Source organism: Aedes aegypti, chromosome 3 (genome assembly GCF_002204515.2).
Source record: "Aedes aegypti strain LVP_AGWG chromosome 3, AaegL5.0 Primary Assembly, whole genome shotgun sequence".
In the NCBI taxonomy this organism is placed as follows: Eukaryota; Metazoa; Arthropoda; class Insecta; order Diptera; family Culicidae; genus Aedes; species Aedes aegypti.
The window spans coordinates 335,359,881-335,377,607 of record NC_035109.1 but is presented as its reverse complement, the minus strand read 5'-3'; the positions used below and the strand labels follow the sequence as shown (position 1 = coordinate 335,377,607).

Sequence of the window (17,727 nt, the reverse complement as noted above, 5' to 3'; positions counted from 1 at the left end):
TGAGCCATTTCGTGACATACAAACACCATTCCATTTTTATTTATATAGATAGATAGATACATATTGCATGTTGATCAACATGACAATTTCATCTCCTTCAGGCTGTTTCTTAGTTTGTCCTTGAAAAAAAAACCTTCTCCATGTTCTTGCCTAGATATGTGTTAGCTCTTTACCACGGAGAAGGGATTTAAAATTCATCTTTGATTGAAGGTGAACAACTGTTTTATGTTGGTAGTAATAGCACTACAGAGATAATTGATCCAAATTTCAAATAAAAAATACAGTAGTTTGACTGTCAACAAAATTTCTGGTTTTGATTTTCTTTCCTTATAAAACAAGTATTTTATCATATGAGTATTGCTTATAATTTTTACAACATATCGCATTGTTTGTGTACAGCTATTTCGGAAACATGTAAAACGAGTATTTCTATTAAAATTTATAAACTTAAACATTTCCCGCCTAAGGTTTATGAACAATCAGATCCCAGGTGTCCTTCAGCCGCAGTTTCAGAACATCGTCGGCACTGAGCTCGGTGGTGCCATAGCTGAGTACGCTAAACTTGCCAAAGAAGTAGATCACTCCAGCCACCCAAGCATAGAGAACGGCGCTATAGATGACGGAGACCAATTGGGCTTTGACAAATTTCTTGATCACCAGCTGAATATGTTCCAATACAAAACAAAGCAGTAGAATCTTGTACAGAAGTGCTGGTAAGTAGTTGTACAAGAACAACGTTCTTTCCACAAAATAGTATGGCAAATAGTGGATCAAGTATCCGGCAAGGAAAATTTCGCCTCCAAATCGAAACTGCTGCCATTCATCCTCACTCAGGTCGAAGAACTTTCTTCTGCGTCTAATTAGGTAGAACACCAGTAAGCCGATGTACGCCACGATTGCTAGCGTAGCCGAGTACCAGATGACTAGATTTCCGAGCAGGTGAATCTGTGCATTCGATGAACCATCCACCCAGTAAGCAATTCCCTTGTCCATCAGAGGCCAATCGAATGGTTCCGATGAGTACATATGGCCTTCCATTTTTTCCGCATGAAGTAACATCTTCATCTGCAGCTCGCTGAATTTGTCCCAAAAAGATAATTTTGTCGGTTCCAGTGGTATCATCTCCGTTTTCAACAACTTCTCCAGTACGTCCTTCCTTTCTGCGTCCTGAGTATAACGATGTTCCTCCACGTTCCAAATGGTATCGATTGTGTACTGCCTTCGATCGGCAGCAATTTCAAACTGATTGAATCCCCAATCTGGAAGCTGCTCGCCGGTGAACTTCAGTGCAGCGTTGGTTGCGACGTGAATCAATCGAATCTGCGATGTGATGGCGTTCCATTTGTTCTTCGAATCTTTGGCGTTGATTATCTCAACCTTCCACAGCAGATTAGCTGGCATGGAAATGTTGTAGTCGATGTAGCAGGACACTTCTTGACTGAGCGGAGTCATTGCTGAAGCCACGTCATGTGAATTCAATGCACGACTCGTAACGCCATGAACCAGCTGGATAACATCTCCATCCTGGATGTAGTCCGGTTCTTCACCAACCACGATGTTCTCTTTTTCCGGTCGTTTCACAATCCACCAATTGTTAACGTCCTTGAACCCGTAGCAAGTGACTTGCTGTTGATGACTAGAGCCTCGACCGTCTTTGTATTTTATCGGGTAGACGTGGGCATGCGAATGCATCCAGCAAACTCGTCCATGGGTGTGCTTCAAAGTGATCTGAGATCCATGTTGGATACGAAGCGGTTGCCCTTTGGTAATGGACGCAAGGCCACCTTCAAGTGAAGCTTGAAAAGCGCTGGTCATAACGCTATCATGGGGACCCGCTTTGTTCAGGGTTTCCAAGTGGATGTAGAAGCAACCGAGATATAGCGCAATAGAAACGGAAATGAAGAGTGTGGCTTTGGTAAGACCCTTCACGAGCAGGTGCATGTTTGATTGGTTTCGATCTGGCAGTTGCATCCAGACGTGACGACCGATGATGTAGCATGCCAGAACGTAGCTGAAAAATCCAACATATTTGACGCAAACTCCAGCGGTGAGCGATGCAGCGGCAAGGGCTCCGAAAGACCACCAGCGAACGGAGAATGGTTGACTGTTGAGGAATTTGAGCACGAACAGGAGGCCAACGGCGGAGAACAGCAGCAACATCGGTTCCATCAGAATGAATCGGGAATGTGTGAGTAGGGCGTTGTCTGAAATTATGAATGATTAGTAATAGCTTAGAAAAATTTGGAGCGAATTAGATGGTATTACCAAATACAATCAGTAGTCCACCGATGATGGCAATTGATTGGCTGAGTTTCAGCTGACGAAGGATGCTGTAGACGACTGGGGCCAACAAACTTCCGCAAAGTGCCGGTACGAAACGGAAGGCAAAGATGGGAACGCTCTGTAAGAAAAATATTGGAAATTATGAATATTTTGTTAGTATATTTAATCAATGCGCTCATCTAATGAAAACAGAGTCAAACTATAAAGTTAAAATTTTGTGGCTACAAAACCAGCTTTATTGCAGCATATAATACCTCATTTAAACTGCTAGTGGTGGCTGGATGACACTTATTTGTGACGGCTATGATAAAAGATTGATATAATACACCTTGTTGTCATAAAAACTGCGCTTAAACTGATTGACTTGCACTTGAATTTTGATAACTTACCTTTTTTATACCTCATAAATCAGTATTCGGCTCTTCAGATGCGTTGCGAGGCATTGCGAATACCTATTCCTGACGGAAAACGATAAACTACTGTTCGTTTTAATTGTTTTTGCGTATATTCTTCATAACAGCATACCCAAACTGCAAACTTTGTTGAATGCTGCTAGTTACAATAACAAGCGACAAAAAGCTGGATCATCTTTGATCACCATTATTAGGACAATTTTACATCCACATATGCCGAATCATTGCAGTATGCCCTTATTTGTGTATTTATGGTAACAAAACAGCATTTGTCCATTACACTCTACCAATTATGGTTCCGCCATATTAATTTCACTTCGGTTGCCACAATTTCATGTTTTCAAATCATATTATCTCCAGGAATTCGCTCATAAGATGCTATGGTGTGATGATTAAACTGCCTGAATATAATATTTTAGCGATTGCTAAATAACTAGATATATGCCACTTTCAGAGGGGGCACTGGTAAATTTTCTTCGTTCTCATCACATTTCACAGTAAATCTTACTCGGCACTAAAGTTTTGAGCACTATATACAAATAAATCACTTCAAATAAAAAACACTACGAAATAAATGATCACAGAAGTGTTTTCAATCATATTTTGTTTTGTTTACGTTGTATAAATCCGGCAAGATCGACGCTATGATAAAATAATTTTCAAGATGAAGCTACATTCATCTAGAACAAGTGGCCTCAAAATAGCTACCATTAATGCTATTTTGCTTTATTTGTTTGACATAAATATACACTTCATAGGCTCTTTTAAAGTGGGCCAACTAGTCACATTCTAGCCTACAAGAGGTTTTGGGGGATGTGCTGAAGGTAAAAGCTCCTTGACCGTGGTTTTATGTGCGTTTATTTATAGCACCCTGGAAGTAATTCGTAAAACTAAAATTGTTACTTGGGATGTTTTGCTAAACGTTCAATGTTATTGGTCGTTCAAAATAATCATGCTCAAAAACTACACTGCACCAGGAATTTCTGCAACTACCCTCCAGGAGTCTCTCCTTAAGAGATTCTTTTAGAAAATCTATTAGGATTTCATCTGGAAATCTTCTCTAGAAACATGACATCATGCAGCGTTAATATCCAAATAATTATGTAGATAATTAATAAAAATTTTCACAATTTTCTTATGGAAATTCCAAAACTTATCAATTTGTCGAAGATACTATTGTGTTTTGATTTTTTCTATTTTGCTAGGTATCCGACAAGTATTTTTTTCAAAGTTATTGTTTAAAGTCTTCCAAAACCGCAGTAGGAACCCTCTTTACAAGCCTGTCGCTTAAATCAAGCAGCTCGTCAGAATACTTTACGGATCTACCGAGGGTGTCTAAATATCCATTAATCTATTAAGTCCAGTAAAGCTTGCAACAATCTTGCCATCAATTTATCGATGTTTTCAAAAAAAATCTGCCTAGTGTCTGATCAAGATCTCGCTAGACAATACTAAGAATGCCAAAAACAGCCTATTAATGTCAAAAGTATACTTCATAGCACCTAAAAATATATTCGAAATCCGCTAAAAATCTTTTTGAAGAATTAATAAGGATCATGCAAGGAATTCCGCTAGCATTCTTTGAATCATGGTTTTACAAAGAATCTTCTAAGAATCTTTTTAAAATGAAATCTTGGACTGATTCATGTGAAATTCAGACAATAGTTTCTGGTGGAATTCTTGTAATATTTTTTTTCGCGGCAATAAAGGAGGGACACCATTTAAAAAAAAAATGTCATGGGAAATCATGGTACAGTCGACTCTTCACATCTCGATGTAGAACCTCGATATCACGGTGTCTCTGGTAGAAAATATAAACATAAAAAAATCAGTATCGCTGAAACACCCACCAAATGAAAGCTTAGTGTTTCCTCTTTCATATGAGACCAGTTCAGAATTGCTCTATCGGGGGTCCTGAACATTTTTTTTATATGATTAACAAGAGGTAGGTACCATAGATGATCTTCATTCACCAATGGACCTATGCACGGGTTCACTATTTGACGTTTTAGCGATGCCGTGTTTTTTACGTGACCCATGGCAACGAGTGAATTCGGCACCGCTCAAACGTCAAATTAGTAAACTCGTAAAAAAATCTACCCAGCGTTAGCTTTCGGAGTCTCCCTGATGGGTTAAAACAATATAACGTTGGGCAAACCCGAAAGAAACCAAATTTGGCTCATTCCATTGAACTTCGACGCTGAGTCGGTGTGTCTCTCTCTGTTTTTGATAACATTGCTGTTGCGAGAGAGGAAAAACAACGTAACCGTGGGTAAAAACTAAATGCAGTTTACCCAAATTTGCGTAAAAAGAACTCATTTTTTGGGTAATCTGATTTCTCTGTGTACGAAGCTGCTGATGTTTTCTTCGGTTTTCTGTAAGAAAAAACAAGGCGAGAGATATTTTTTGCTTTTTTTTCACGCAAACGATGACAGTTCCTTACGAGGTTTTCCGTTGATGTGAGTGCTTTGTGGAATCTCTTTTTGCTTCGTAGTCGCGAATATGATGACAACTCAATCGAATCTTAGAAGACCATGACAAACTTGTTTTTGTTTTGGCAGTGTTGCCGTTCATTTGATTATAAATTCAGTCATTAGTGAAATTGTATAGTTTTAATCAAAATTGTTCCTGGTGTTCCGGAAAAATATGGCAATATTGAGAAAATCTGGAAGACACTGTTGCATTTGAACAATTTTAAGTGCTTCATTGCTGGAGATATGAAGATTGTCAATCTACTTTGCCGAATAATGGGGCATACTACAACATTTTCTGCCCATATTGTACAGCGTAAAAAAAAACGATCTATCCAATGTAGCTGGTCATCCACGGACACTTGGTCACATCCGCGAATTGGAAAAGTCTCGGCTCTGACCATAAACTGCTTCGTTATTCAATTGTATTGAGGTGTATTCAGGCGCTTGATCAATTTGATCAGGTACATAAAAGTTGTTTTCAAAAAAGTCTGGCTGATGATTTTGCAGAAAAGGTTCAGAAGTTTTCAAAAACGTGGATTGAAGCAAGCTTACCGAGCTATTTGCTCGAAGTTCCATACATTGCGCTATCATATCTCGGAGTTTTTCAAAATCACAGGAAGTGGTTTGAGCAAATACGGGGAACAAGCCAGTGAAACCGTGCATTTCGATTTTCAAGTTGGTTGGAATCGTGTTAAGGTTTCGGAGAACTCCGAAGGATATGATCGACAGCTTCTTCGAGCTGTAGTGGTGTACAATAGTGAGCATTTGTAAACCGTTTTCACCGTATTTACTTGGATTACAATTTGGATTAAATAATTGGATAATAAATAAATGGTATAATGCTAAGTCCTTTTTATTTGTTGGTTAACTATTCGTAGCAAAATTTATCATGGCTACCTAGATAATCATGAAAGAAAATTACTGTGTGGACCATAATTTAGGAATCAGCATTGTACTGTTTTGAAAAAAATGTTCGGAACCCCCCGATAGAACCGATCTCAAATGAAAGGGGAAAGCCTGAGCTTGCATTTGGTTGATGTTTGAGTGATCCTGATTTTTTTTATATTAATGTTGTTCTACCAGAGACACCGTGATATCTCTCCCTATTTCAATGATTGCTTTTGCATACGATTTTTCTCTCTCCATATCTCGATATCTTTCTTATCTCGATACCGTGATGAATCAAAATCCAGACGGTACCAATATCCGGACACTCTGATTGTATTCATCAAATTAAATATTAAATCATACAAAAAATTTAGGTTTACTATTTCTTTGCATAGCTTTCAATATTGCTTTTCATTTATATTCATAGTTTCATCTATAAATCCTTTGCAATCAGGCCCGGATTTGGGGGGGTGCCGAGGGGGCAAATACCCTGGGCCTCCCGATGAAGGGGGCCCACGAGAAGTGAAAAGAGTAGAACACTGTTCAATGTACTATTTTTTACATAAATGATGGTTTTAAATTTAAAAAACATATCCGACGCTTGTTCTGATCGGTGTTTCTTGCAAATCATTAGTAAACTCTTCTACTAAGATATACCTGGCATATCGAAGCAAGATATTTTGTAGTTTCAATGATAAATAAAATATGTTAAAGTTGTTAATAAAAAGAAGAATTCAATGCAGGTATACGTAGAACGAAATATACCGCATAATCGTTATACTGTATACAGATCTTTATACACATTTTCAAGCTTACTCAATAAGCTATCTTAAAAAAATAAAATGATTCTTAAAAAAATAAAATGAATTCGTTATGATGCTCAGGTATATGTGAAGACTACACTGTATTGTATTCGTATCCTTTTTGTCCCAAGTTGCACCAGTCTAAGATTTATTTTCACCAGCACTTTAAGAAGTAAACTAAAGGATCGTGGACAATTAAGTTGCACATGTTCCCATTTTGTTTTAATTTAGGACTTTTTGACTTTTTTTCAATAATTTTAACTATTTTCTTCGAAGAACAGCAACACATAAAGTGAATGAAAACCGAATTTAGTAAAACACCATTGATTTCCACAACAATTGACACTGAATACGGCCTTAGTGTTGCGTTTTTTTTTTTTTTTTTAACACGTTTATTGGAACTATTTGATTACATTCATGAACTTTCTACACAAAAACACAGTTAAGAATAAAATCTAATGCCTCTACTGATAGTTGGTCATTGGCATCTAAAACATACTTAACATAACTAATAAATATTTTTAGAGCCTGGTATCGGCATGTTCTGTTCATGTTCTTCAATTCGGGAAATCTCAGGCTAGTGAAAGTCATCCTCCTTCCTATGGTTGTCTCCAACTTAGATTGAAGATGATTCCAAAGAGCACTGGTTTTCGGGCAGCTGGAAAATTTGTGCTCTAGATCCTCCTCTGTATTTGGGCACAGCTGGCAGAATGGGTTTGCAACTCGGTTCTGTCGATGGAGTAGCTTTGCATGTGGAATCTTCCCATTCACAAGAAGATAGTACATTGATTGTTCTATCGATGTTAATCCTTTGATTCTGATGTTTTGCCACACTTTCCTCCAGGTTATGTTGGTATTTTCTTGCATGACTTTTGGTTTATTCAGTTTCTCGCGAAAGTGATTGTGGAGTAATGCAGCATCCGGATTTTCTCTTATTCTTCTTGGAATATATGGTAGAACCTTGGAGAGGCTCTTCAAGCATGGATACAAAGCAGGAATCGCAGCTAGGTTTGGTGGGTTCTCCAAATGTTGCGCAAGAGAACTCGCAAATGGTGTTTCTCTAATTTCTTTCAGGAATCTTGTCACCAACAAAGATTTGCATTTATGCATTGGTAGGTGTAAGTTCAAACCACCCATATTTTTCGGCAAAGTGAGCTGTTCTATTGGAACTCTGGTTGGAAAACGCTCCCATATAAAACTTCCAATGTGCGATGTAATTCGTGCTACGGCATGATTTGGTACGCTGATTATCGAGGCTAAGAACCAAAGCCTCGATGTGATGAATGTGTTTAGCACAATTATTTTCTGGTGCAGTGTGAGGTTCCTTGCCTTATACATCCACATTAATCGAGATGTTTTTCTGATAACTTCCACCCAATTGTAGTCGATTAACTGCTTTTGGGAATTGAAAAACGTTACTCCCAAAATTTTGATTGAATCTTTGGCCATCGGCCAATTTATGTCATCTGCATCGCGATGTGGTCCTAAGTTTACCGTGAACGTTTTGTCAAGGTTCAGTAGTGATCCGGAGCAGCGCCCAAAGTTTACAAAAGCCTGTTTTATGATTGCTAGCTTGCGTTCATCTGTTATTATGATGGAAATATCGTCTGCGTATGCTACCACGAGATCCATTGGACCATTGCAGATAGCTCGTAATTTTTCTAGGAGTGGATGTAGGTAAAGGACGAATAAATGCATACTTAAAGGATCGCCCTGTCTAACAGAACGTTGGATGGGGAAGCTTGGAGTGAGATTTCCGTTGATTAGCAAACGAGATTTTGAGGAGGACATAATCTTCCCTAAAAGTTGCACAAAGTTTCCATTCAAATGAATGTTCCGCATCACGACCTTGAGGAAATCATGATTTACACGATCGAAGGCATGATCAAAATCAAAGGAAATTAATTTTCCATGTCTTCTCCTACAGTTCAATTCTGCTATTCGATCTTTGATAGCATGCACAGCTTCGAAGATAGTTCTATCTGAGTTCGAGCATTTTTGGCTTGCGTTCAGTAAGTTTTGCTCAACCATAACTTTCTCCAACCGCTCTTTTAGGATTCTGGACAAAAGCTTATAGTCATAATTTAGCAGACTGATCGGTCTGTACGCTTTGATAGTCTGGTCGTTTGTTTTCTTTTTACATAACACAACTATTCCCTCAACAAAATTTTCGGGTACATTTCCTTGCAACGCTTCGTTAATTATCAAATTGAGCTGTGGATGAATAATTTCGAAAGCCTTCAGGTAGAATTCTTTTGGAATTCCATCGCTTCCTGGTGACTTTCGAGATGCACTTGACTTAATTGCAAAGAATAGTTCAGTCGTTGTTATCTCATGCATCATGGCGTTGTTACTGTTTGAATCAGCTGGAATAATACGATTCGTAGGCGAATATTCAAAACTGTGCAATTGTTCTTCACTATAAAGATTTCGGAAGAAATCGTGAACGTGATTTTCTATCTCCGTCCCTGTAGTGATGTAACGATCTTCGTGACGAATTGAACTTATAGTTGTTTTTCGTCGATAACGATCCCCTATTTGGAAAGAGGACACTTTTTCTCCACTCACATAACGATCGTTTAAACGTTCGTATGCTTTCGAGAAATTGCTTTGAACTTGCAACATTTTTGCTTTGATTTTATTAACTTCGGCAACACCATTTGGATTTTGGTACAAGTGGTCATATGCATTTCTTAGTTGACGGTACAACATTTCGTTCGTTGCGTGAAATTCACGGAATGCTTCGTTGGTTTTCCACCTAAAGAAACTTCTGATCTTTGGCTTAGCATATTCAGTCCACCAAGACATCCAGCTATTAAAATTACGTTTCTCCCGCAACCAACGAGTCCACTTTTGCTCGAATTCTGCGAGATTTTCTTCATTTAAAACATGAGCACGCATAGACCAATAACCGCGGCCAAATGGTTTACCTAAATTTGGCAGACCACATCGGATTTTGTAAGCCTTGTGGTCTGAAAAAGACGTAGCGAAAAGTTCTGAAGAGTGGAGATGCGGAACAAGCGACCTAGAGACGTAAATACGATCTATGCGAGAAGCGGAATTAGAACGAACGAAACTATAATCAATCACATTTCTTTTTAGGCAATCCCATGTATCATTGAGTTGCATGTTCTCTACCAATTGTTTTAGAGCAGGACTTTGATTGTTGGTCCCAGTTGCATCTTTATTAGAGATAACACAATTAAAATCCCCGCCAAGGATGACATGTTCGGAAGCAGCCTGTAGGTAGAAGGGCAATTGTTCTTTGAACAAATTCTCGCGGGCAGAGTAATTTTGTGAACCAGAGTGGGCATAAATATTGCAAATAGTCAGAGAATCGCCAATTTTGACTGTTAGAATTCTGCTATTCAAACTTCTTTGTACGTTTGAGAAAGGGATGTGTGACTTGAGAGCTATGGCGGTGCCTCTTCTGGATTCATCTACATTAAATATAATATTGTAACCCGGAATGCGAAGACTAACACATTCAACTTCCTGGAGAAGAACGATGTCGAAATCTAACAAACGCACAAACGAACGAAGAGCTGCTATTTTATTATCACTAGAAACGGTATTGGTATTGATAGACCCAATATTATAGCTGAGAGTATCTCTTCTGGACATCACATATAGTTATGGGGTTTGAGCCGAAGTACTCGCGGCCAACTCGAGATTAATTTTAAGGATTGGAGTAGGTTTTATGTTTAGTTTCATGTGTTAGTATTGCGGATCGTTTTTAGAATTTCGTTAATAGTGTTAAATAGATCGATCATCAAAGACTAGTTATTGGGAGCCAGTTTTAAGTTTTTTTGGGCGTCCTCTTGGCCGCTTCACTTTCAGAAACGGACCACCTTCAGTGGACGACTCGTTGCTTTCAGTCTCGGAAATCTCCATGGATAAGGGATTGGAAGGGTATTTGGTGATAGGAATTTTGAATGCACTCACGTGGCTCGGTTCGCCCTGTAGGGTGGAACGATCAACAACAGGAACAGTCACAGTATCAGAAGCCGTGGCATCAGTGGGGGCATCAGCGGTGGCAGCAGTGGTAGCAGCAGAGGTAGCATCGTATGGGACGGCAGAGGAGCCGGCAACGGGGGCAGCAGCAATATTCTCGACGACAGTGGCAGCAACAGCAACAGCAGCAGCATCAGCAGTGGCAGTGGTATCATCCGAGGTATTTTTCTGGATTTCGCCTTCTTCCATCCGTTCGTTATCAGCATGCGCAGCAGGAGACGAGACGCCCAACGCTCCCCTTCCTTCGACTAAGGTGGTTGATGTTGACGAACGTGCATTCGCATTCAGTTCATTTAGGTTTGTAGCTACAAACTCAGGCATGAGTGAGGCCACAACTTTGCTCTGGTCCAGAACGCTGGCATAGCTTGTTTTTTTCTGGACTGCCTTCAGCCTGTTGTTGAGATCGGTCTTTTGTCCCAACAGCTTTTTATTTTCGACGCACGTTAATCCCGGATGCGATGGGTTGGTACAATGCCTACAGTATTGCGGCTGGTTTCTGTAAGAGATTAAGCTCTCTTCACCCATAATTGTAACAAACGATTTGATGTGGCGATGCAAAATCATCTTAGCCACCCGTACTCCAGATGATACTCCTTTGAACGCAAAGTTGTCTCCCCATACAAGCTCCTTGATCGAGATAATCTCGCCGTACTGCTTGAGAAAAGCAACGATGTCTTCGTTCCGAATGTTTTCGGACAGATCGTGGATCTTGACTTCGACGCCTCCATCGTCCATCATCAAGCGAACTTTAAACTTCGTTTTGTTCACCTCCAACTCGTGACGACCGTTGTGATGATCAACAGCATCCTGGGCAGTCTTCAGATCACGGCATTTCACGTGCGCGCAATTTTGCGCGTGATTCATTTGCAGGCGCAACACTTGATCGACACTCAGTCCAATGGTCTCATGCACAAATGTGTGAATTTCCTCAAAGGAAGGCCGCTTTGGGAAGTTGGATAAGTCCACCTTGAACGTGTTCTCACGGGCACGTACGGTAGCCATGGTTGCTATTATGAATAGCACGGATTTAGATGGTCGTCAGAGAGAAAACTGACGCGATTTTAATTCTGCACAACAAGGTGCGAGAATAAAGGAACGAAACTCGAAACAAAGCGATACGGAGCGGATTGAAAAAACGTCTGGTCGCAGCGATAGCTTGAACCTAACTAACGTTCGAAATTATAATAGGGTAACTCGGTGTTATACGCCCCACCCGGGCAATACGCCCCTCCTCGATATTTAACGAACCAGATTCAATATGAAATTGAAAATGACTGAGAATCCTTACAATTCATAAGACTGTCTCACTATGAAAATTTGACAGTTATAACGCGCAGTAAAACAGAGATAATGCAAAAAGTATTAAAAGTCGAATTTCGATGTAATTTTTCACGCAGTGTTTTTAAGCATTTTTTGAGTCAAATACCACAACATCAAAGCAACCAATTGTAAAACGTAGACTCTTGAACTAATGAACGAATATTATTAGTTAGAATGACCAAAAAGAGTGAAAATTCACTGAAATATACGTTTTCCAACAACTTCTCATCCCTGGGCAATATGCCCCATCACGGGCCGGATGATATGCCCCACTCTTGATGCCATCTATTCCCGAGCAAGCTCTTTAGCAGTTTTTCAGCGTGCATAAGCAGCTGACAGTCCTGGGGCATATAACCCCTGTGTTGTGGGGCATACTGTCCATTTGTCATGGGGCGTACTATCCGTTTGTTGTGGGGCATATTATACTGATACTGGGGCATATTGCCCAGGCTCTTTTTGAAGTGCGTGATTCAGATGATTGTAAAAAAGATGTTATTTTCAGATAATTAAATAGATGTTGCGGAAAAGCTTACATTTTTTTTAACAACTAGTAAGATAATGGTCCTATTGAAGTGCTTTTTTCATTAGAGATAGTGCTTTTAACCGAGATATATCCATTTTTGCTTAAGGGGGGGCATATTATACCGAGTTACCCTATATATGACGGATTCCATGTCAAATCGGTCAGTCACAGAACTCGACCATCTTCAATTTGGATTAAATTTTGCACATATTTTTGGTATGGTAGAATAAGTGTTTTCCATAGAAAAATTGATCATTTTGACTCAAGTGTAACTTTTGAAAAATGGCCTTTAAATTATTGCATGCAACTATTTGAAAAATTCTAACTCCGAAACTGTTGATTTTAGAGAAAAGAAGTTGTAGTGAACCGTTTGGACTATAAGAAAAAATATACAATTTAAAAATATTTTATTTATTTTCATAGAAAAATCAAAAATAAAACTTGAATTTCAAATTACACAAAAACCCCATTTTTATTATTTTTTAAATTTTCACCATAGAATCTTGATAGTAAAGAGATGTTTGGGACAAAGTTTCATGGTGGAGAAATTTTTAATAAAAAGTTTTTCTAAGAACAACTTTTGTCGACTTGCTAAATTTTGATTTTTTGTCAAAATAAATACGTTCTGATGATACAGTAAGCATTTTGAAATGATTCTAAGCCATAATGATTATATGACTAATTTCTCTAAAAGTAGCCATTTTCGAATTATATCGAGTTTAATGTAAAAAATATTGTTTAAATATTAATATAGGCCATTTCCATAAGTTATTCGCGTTTCTCCATTAATAATAACACGTTTTCGAGAGTAAATACCATATTTCTTTCCACTTACTTATTTTCCTTGATGGAGAATCACGAATAACTAATAAAAATGGCCTATTTTAATATTTAAACAATATTTTTTGCATTAAACTCGATATAATTCGAAATTGGCTACTTCTAGAGACATTATTCATATAATCATTATGGCTTAGAATCATTGTAAGATGCTTACTGTATCATCAGAACGTATTTATTTTGACAAAAATCAAAATTTTGAAAATCGACCAAAAGTTGTTCTTAGAAAAACTTTTTTATTATAAATTTCTCCATCATGAAACTTTGTCCTAAACTACTCTTTACTATCAAGATTCTACGGTGAAAATTTAAAAAATATTAAAAATAGGGTATTTCTGTAATTTAAAATTTAAGTTTTATTTTTGAGTTTTCTATGAAAATAAATAAAATATTTTTTCAGTGTATATTTGTTTCTTATAGTCCAAACGATTCACTACAACATCTTCATAGAACATTTTTCTCTAAAATCAACAGTTTCGGAGTTAGAATTTTCCAAATAAGTTGCATGTAAAAATGTATAGGCCATTTTCAAAAGTTACACTTGAGTCGAAAGGACCATTTTTTCTATGAAAAACACTTATTCTACCATACCAAAAACGATTCTACCCCATTACCCCGAATGCCATTTCCCCGAATCCCATCACCCCGAATTCCATTACCCCGAATGTACCATTACCCCGAATTCCATCACCCCGAATGCTATTTCCCCGAATTCACAATTATCTGGACATGATGATATTGATGACATTTTCCCATGATTTTGGAATTCGGGGTAATGTCATTCGAAGTGATGGGTCTTTCGGGGTTTTGGAATTCGGGGTAATGGCGTTCGGGTTAATGGCATTCGGGGTAATGGGATTCGGGGTAATGGGGTAGAATCACCAAAAACATGTGCAAAATTTAATCCAAATCGAAGACTATCGAGTACGATTTTTATTTTTTTTTTCGACTCATTCTGGATGGAATTCATCATATGATGGTTTTCGCAACGTTAATCGCACATGTCTTTCTTTATTTATGATCTCACCTCTAAAGCCGTTGGTAACCAAGTGTGTAATTTATTGTTACTAAACAAACGAATGAATTTACACGTTATTTAACAATGCTATGGCGAAAGGAAGATCCTGTTTTATCCACTGGTGATAGTTTTTATGTTGGTCCATTCATTTACTTGAACACAATCAGCTACACACTCGATTACCGATGGCTTTTAGTGCGAGATCATAAGTTTAGCGAGATGTTGCCTATATTTGTTTGCCTAGTTTGTGTGGAAAACTCATTTTTTGAAAACAAACGTCAACGTCACTAAACTGGTCAACACAACATGAGAGGGCAAACATATTTTTGACCGCCAGTTTATATGGAAACTGCCCACTGTTCCATGATGGCATTATATTTATAAGAAACCCCATTCTCTTGCGTTATGTTCCCATCTCTTCCTCTCAATTGATATGTTTTCACTCCCTCACAAAGAGGCACAAACAATTCGTTGTTCTAGAGCATTTGGCTGAACTTTGCGAATGCTCTCAAAATAAAAAAATATCAAGAGAAACCCAACTTACTAAATCAGTTATGTGAACTTCATACAAAATTGCCAGACTGTTCTTGAAATTTCACATTGATATTGACGTATACCAACAGCTGATCGCCAATTCAAATGAATAAAACATTTAACATAACATTTAGTCTGAACAATTTAATTTTGTTATAATGATCACTTGATCGCTTAGGTCCAAAGTCAAACAAAACCTGTTGCTTCTATTCAAAATCAAAATTCTCTAATCTTAAAGGGTGTTACTGTCCCCGGTCCGTGTTGAGAAACACACGAAGATTAATTTTGGAGCACACCGCTTCTATTTTCGATGGAAAGAACTGGTTTTGAATTTGATTTTCTCGATGATGCTTTGTCCCCTTCGATCAGATTCTGAAGCTTTCAGATAGTAAGAGTGATGATAATGTTCTTCATGAGTTTATGTATTTCAGCAAATTCGATAAAACTTTTATGCTTTGCATAAATGATACAAACCCTTTGAAGAAAAAAATCAAATATAACCGTGATTCACAATTCTAGTCTTTTAAAGTTTGAAATTGCTGCACACAAACAATTTCAAACAAACAATTATAATATCACATAGTTTTATTGCGGAAAATCCCAATCCATGTCTGAGCGAATAAATAAACGCAATCCATCACATTCCAGTGCAGCATCTAATCCCTTGTGCACATATTATTACGTGCATCTCCGCAGACGCAAATACCGAGGTAAACCACTTTCGGTTTCGTCAATGTCTCCTAATCACAGCGAGGTGTAAATATCATGGTCTCGTCTTCGGTCATCACCCGCCACATGCTGCCAGCATCTTCATCTCATCTTGTCCACCTTATTATTGACTCACTTTGCGTAACCTTTTCCACAGATCTCAGCACCATCAGGCACAAATGCTTGAACCAATCGGTTCACCGTTGGTGACAAATGTGATCGTCTCTGAGATCTAATCGTTGGGAAACTGGTCTAACTTGAATTGCGAAGAAGATTTTTCACGCTCGGCGCCTTCCTTAACTAGTGGTAACGTCCGCGGCTACAAAGAAAAGCCATGCTGAAGGTGTCTGGGTTCGATTCCCGGTCGGTCTAGGATCTCTTCGTAATAGAAATTTTCTTGACACCGCTGGGCATAGAGTATTATAGTGCTTGCAACATGATTTTCGAATGAGAAATTGGCAACTTGGCAAAAAAGCTCTCATTTGATAACTGTGGAAGTGTTCATTGAACACTAAACTTAGAAGCAAGCTCTATCCCAGTGGAGCCGTAATGCCAATATGAAGAAGATTATTAACGCTCAATTCGGCTAGCTAGAAACGGGTTTCTGCACGCTGACGTGCTCTGTTGAACTTACCGCATCGTATTCGCTACCAATTTTCGGGAATTCAAACTTCCCGTTGTATCCCACGGCACTGGCAGCTCCCGCTATCAGCATCTTTCCCAGAGGCGGATGTTGATCGAAATAGAACGTATTCCGGAGGTATAGCGAGGCAAACCTCCCATAGTGTATCTCGTCGAAGCTAAAAGTGTTAAATCACATTTTTCAGTAAATTTCGTTTGTCACACTCGTCATAATTTTGCACTCACACGACCCCATTCGGATGGCTGAGCCTAAAGAACCGTGTCACAAACGACAGCACAAACAATACCACCGAAGCCCCGTCCAGTTGAACCCGGATCACGAAACGGGGCTCATTGTCTGATTTCACGCTTCCACGACCACTTTGCCCACTGACATTGGCTGGAGGAGATTTGGTTTTGAGCTTTTCGGGTTCGTCGCCATTGTCGCGTTGCAGTTTCTGTTTGTTTTCCCCGTCACCAACGATGGAACTGTTTTCCGCATTTTTCGTTTCTTCCGCGGTGGACTTTCCTTTTCGTTGCGTTTTTCGGTTGCGTAAGCTCGATTCCTCTTGCGAGGTGGTGATTGTTTCCATTTTGACTTTCGGATTTTCGAATCTTAGTGCAATGGAACTTCAGAATGATACTACATTGGTCTATTTGAAGCACAGTTTAGGGTGTGGAACTAGTGCATGCGTGGGAAATGTGATTGAGCAATGTCAGTGAGTCAAGACAATGAGAACGTAGCGGAACACATCTCGACGCAGCAATAATCTGAACGGGACTGGACCGATCACCGTAGTGCTGGTGAACGAGAGTGAGAGAAAGAGTGAATGGTGCGTGCGTACAGAAACTGGTTGAATGAAGCAAGAGCAATGTCAAACAATACAGTGAGCTGCAGGTGTGGTTGTAAAATCTGAGTTGGACAGTGCGTTCAATGTTGGGTTGGCACTGGAGGAAATTTTTCTTCGGAGTTGAAAGCGAGGTTTTGCGTACTTGCCACACGATATACCAACGCCAGAAGAAAAAATAAATACTAATTCGAAGAACAAAGAAAGCTTAAGGTGAAGATGAATCGAAGCCAATCTTCAAATTTTCAAGAGCACGGATCTGGAGAACCAAACTTCCGTTTAAGCTGAAAACTTAATCGATTGGTCACTAGCTGGTGGTGACCAATCGATTAGGTTTTCAGCCCAAACGGATGTTTGGTTCTCCAGATCCGTGCTCTTGAAAATTTGTACTTTGGCTTCGATTCATCTTCACCTTAAGGTGAAGATGAATCGAAGCCAAA

General features: G+C 38.9%; 1 protein-coding gene across 1 annotated transcript; it reads right to left on the bottom strand.

Annotated features, from left to right (window-relative positions):
* Positions 1 to 341: 341 nt before the first annotated feature.
* LOC5567188 (protein O-mannosyltransferase 1) lies at positions 342 to 17,245 on the bottom strand. The gene is made up of 4 exons (XM_001651567.2): positions 16,686 to 17,245; positions 16,453 to 16,618; positions 2,266 to 2,401; positions 342 to 2,204 (listed from the first exon to the last, which is right to left on the bottom strand). Exons 1-4 carry the CDS (start codon positions 17,030 to 17,032, stop codon positions 463 to 465), a joined length of 2,391 nt encoding a protein of 796 aa, XP_001651617.2. The 5' UTR covers positions 17,033 to 17,245; the 3' UTR covers positions 342 to 462.
* Positions 17,246 to 17,727: the final 482 nt, after the last annotated feature.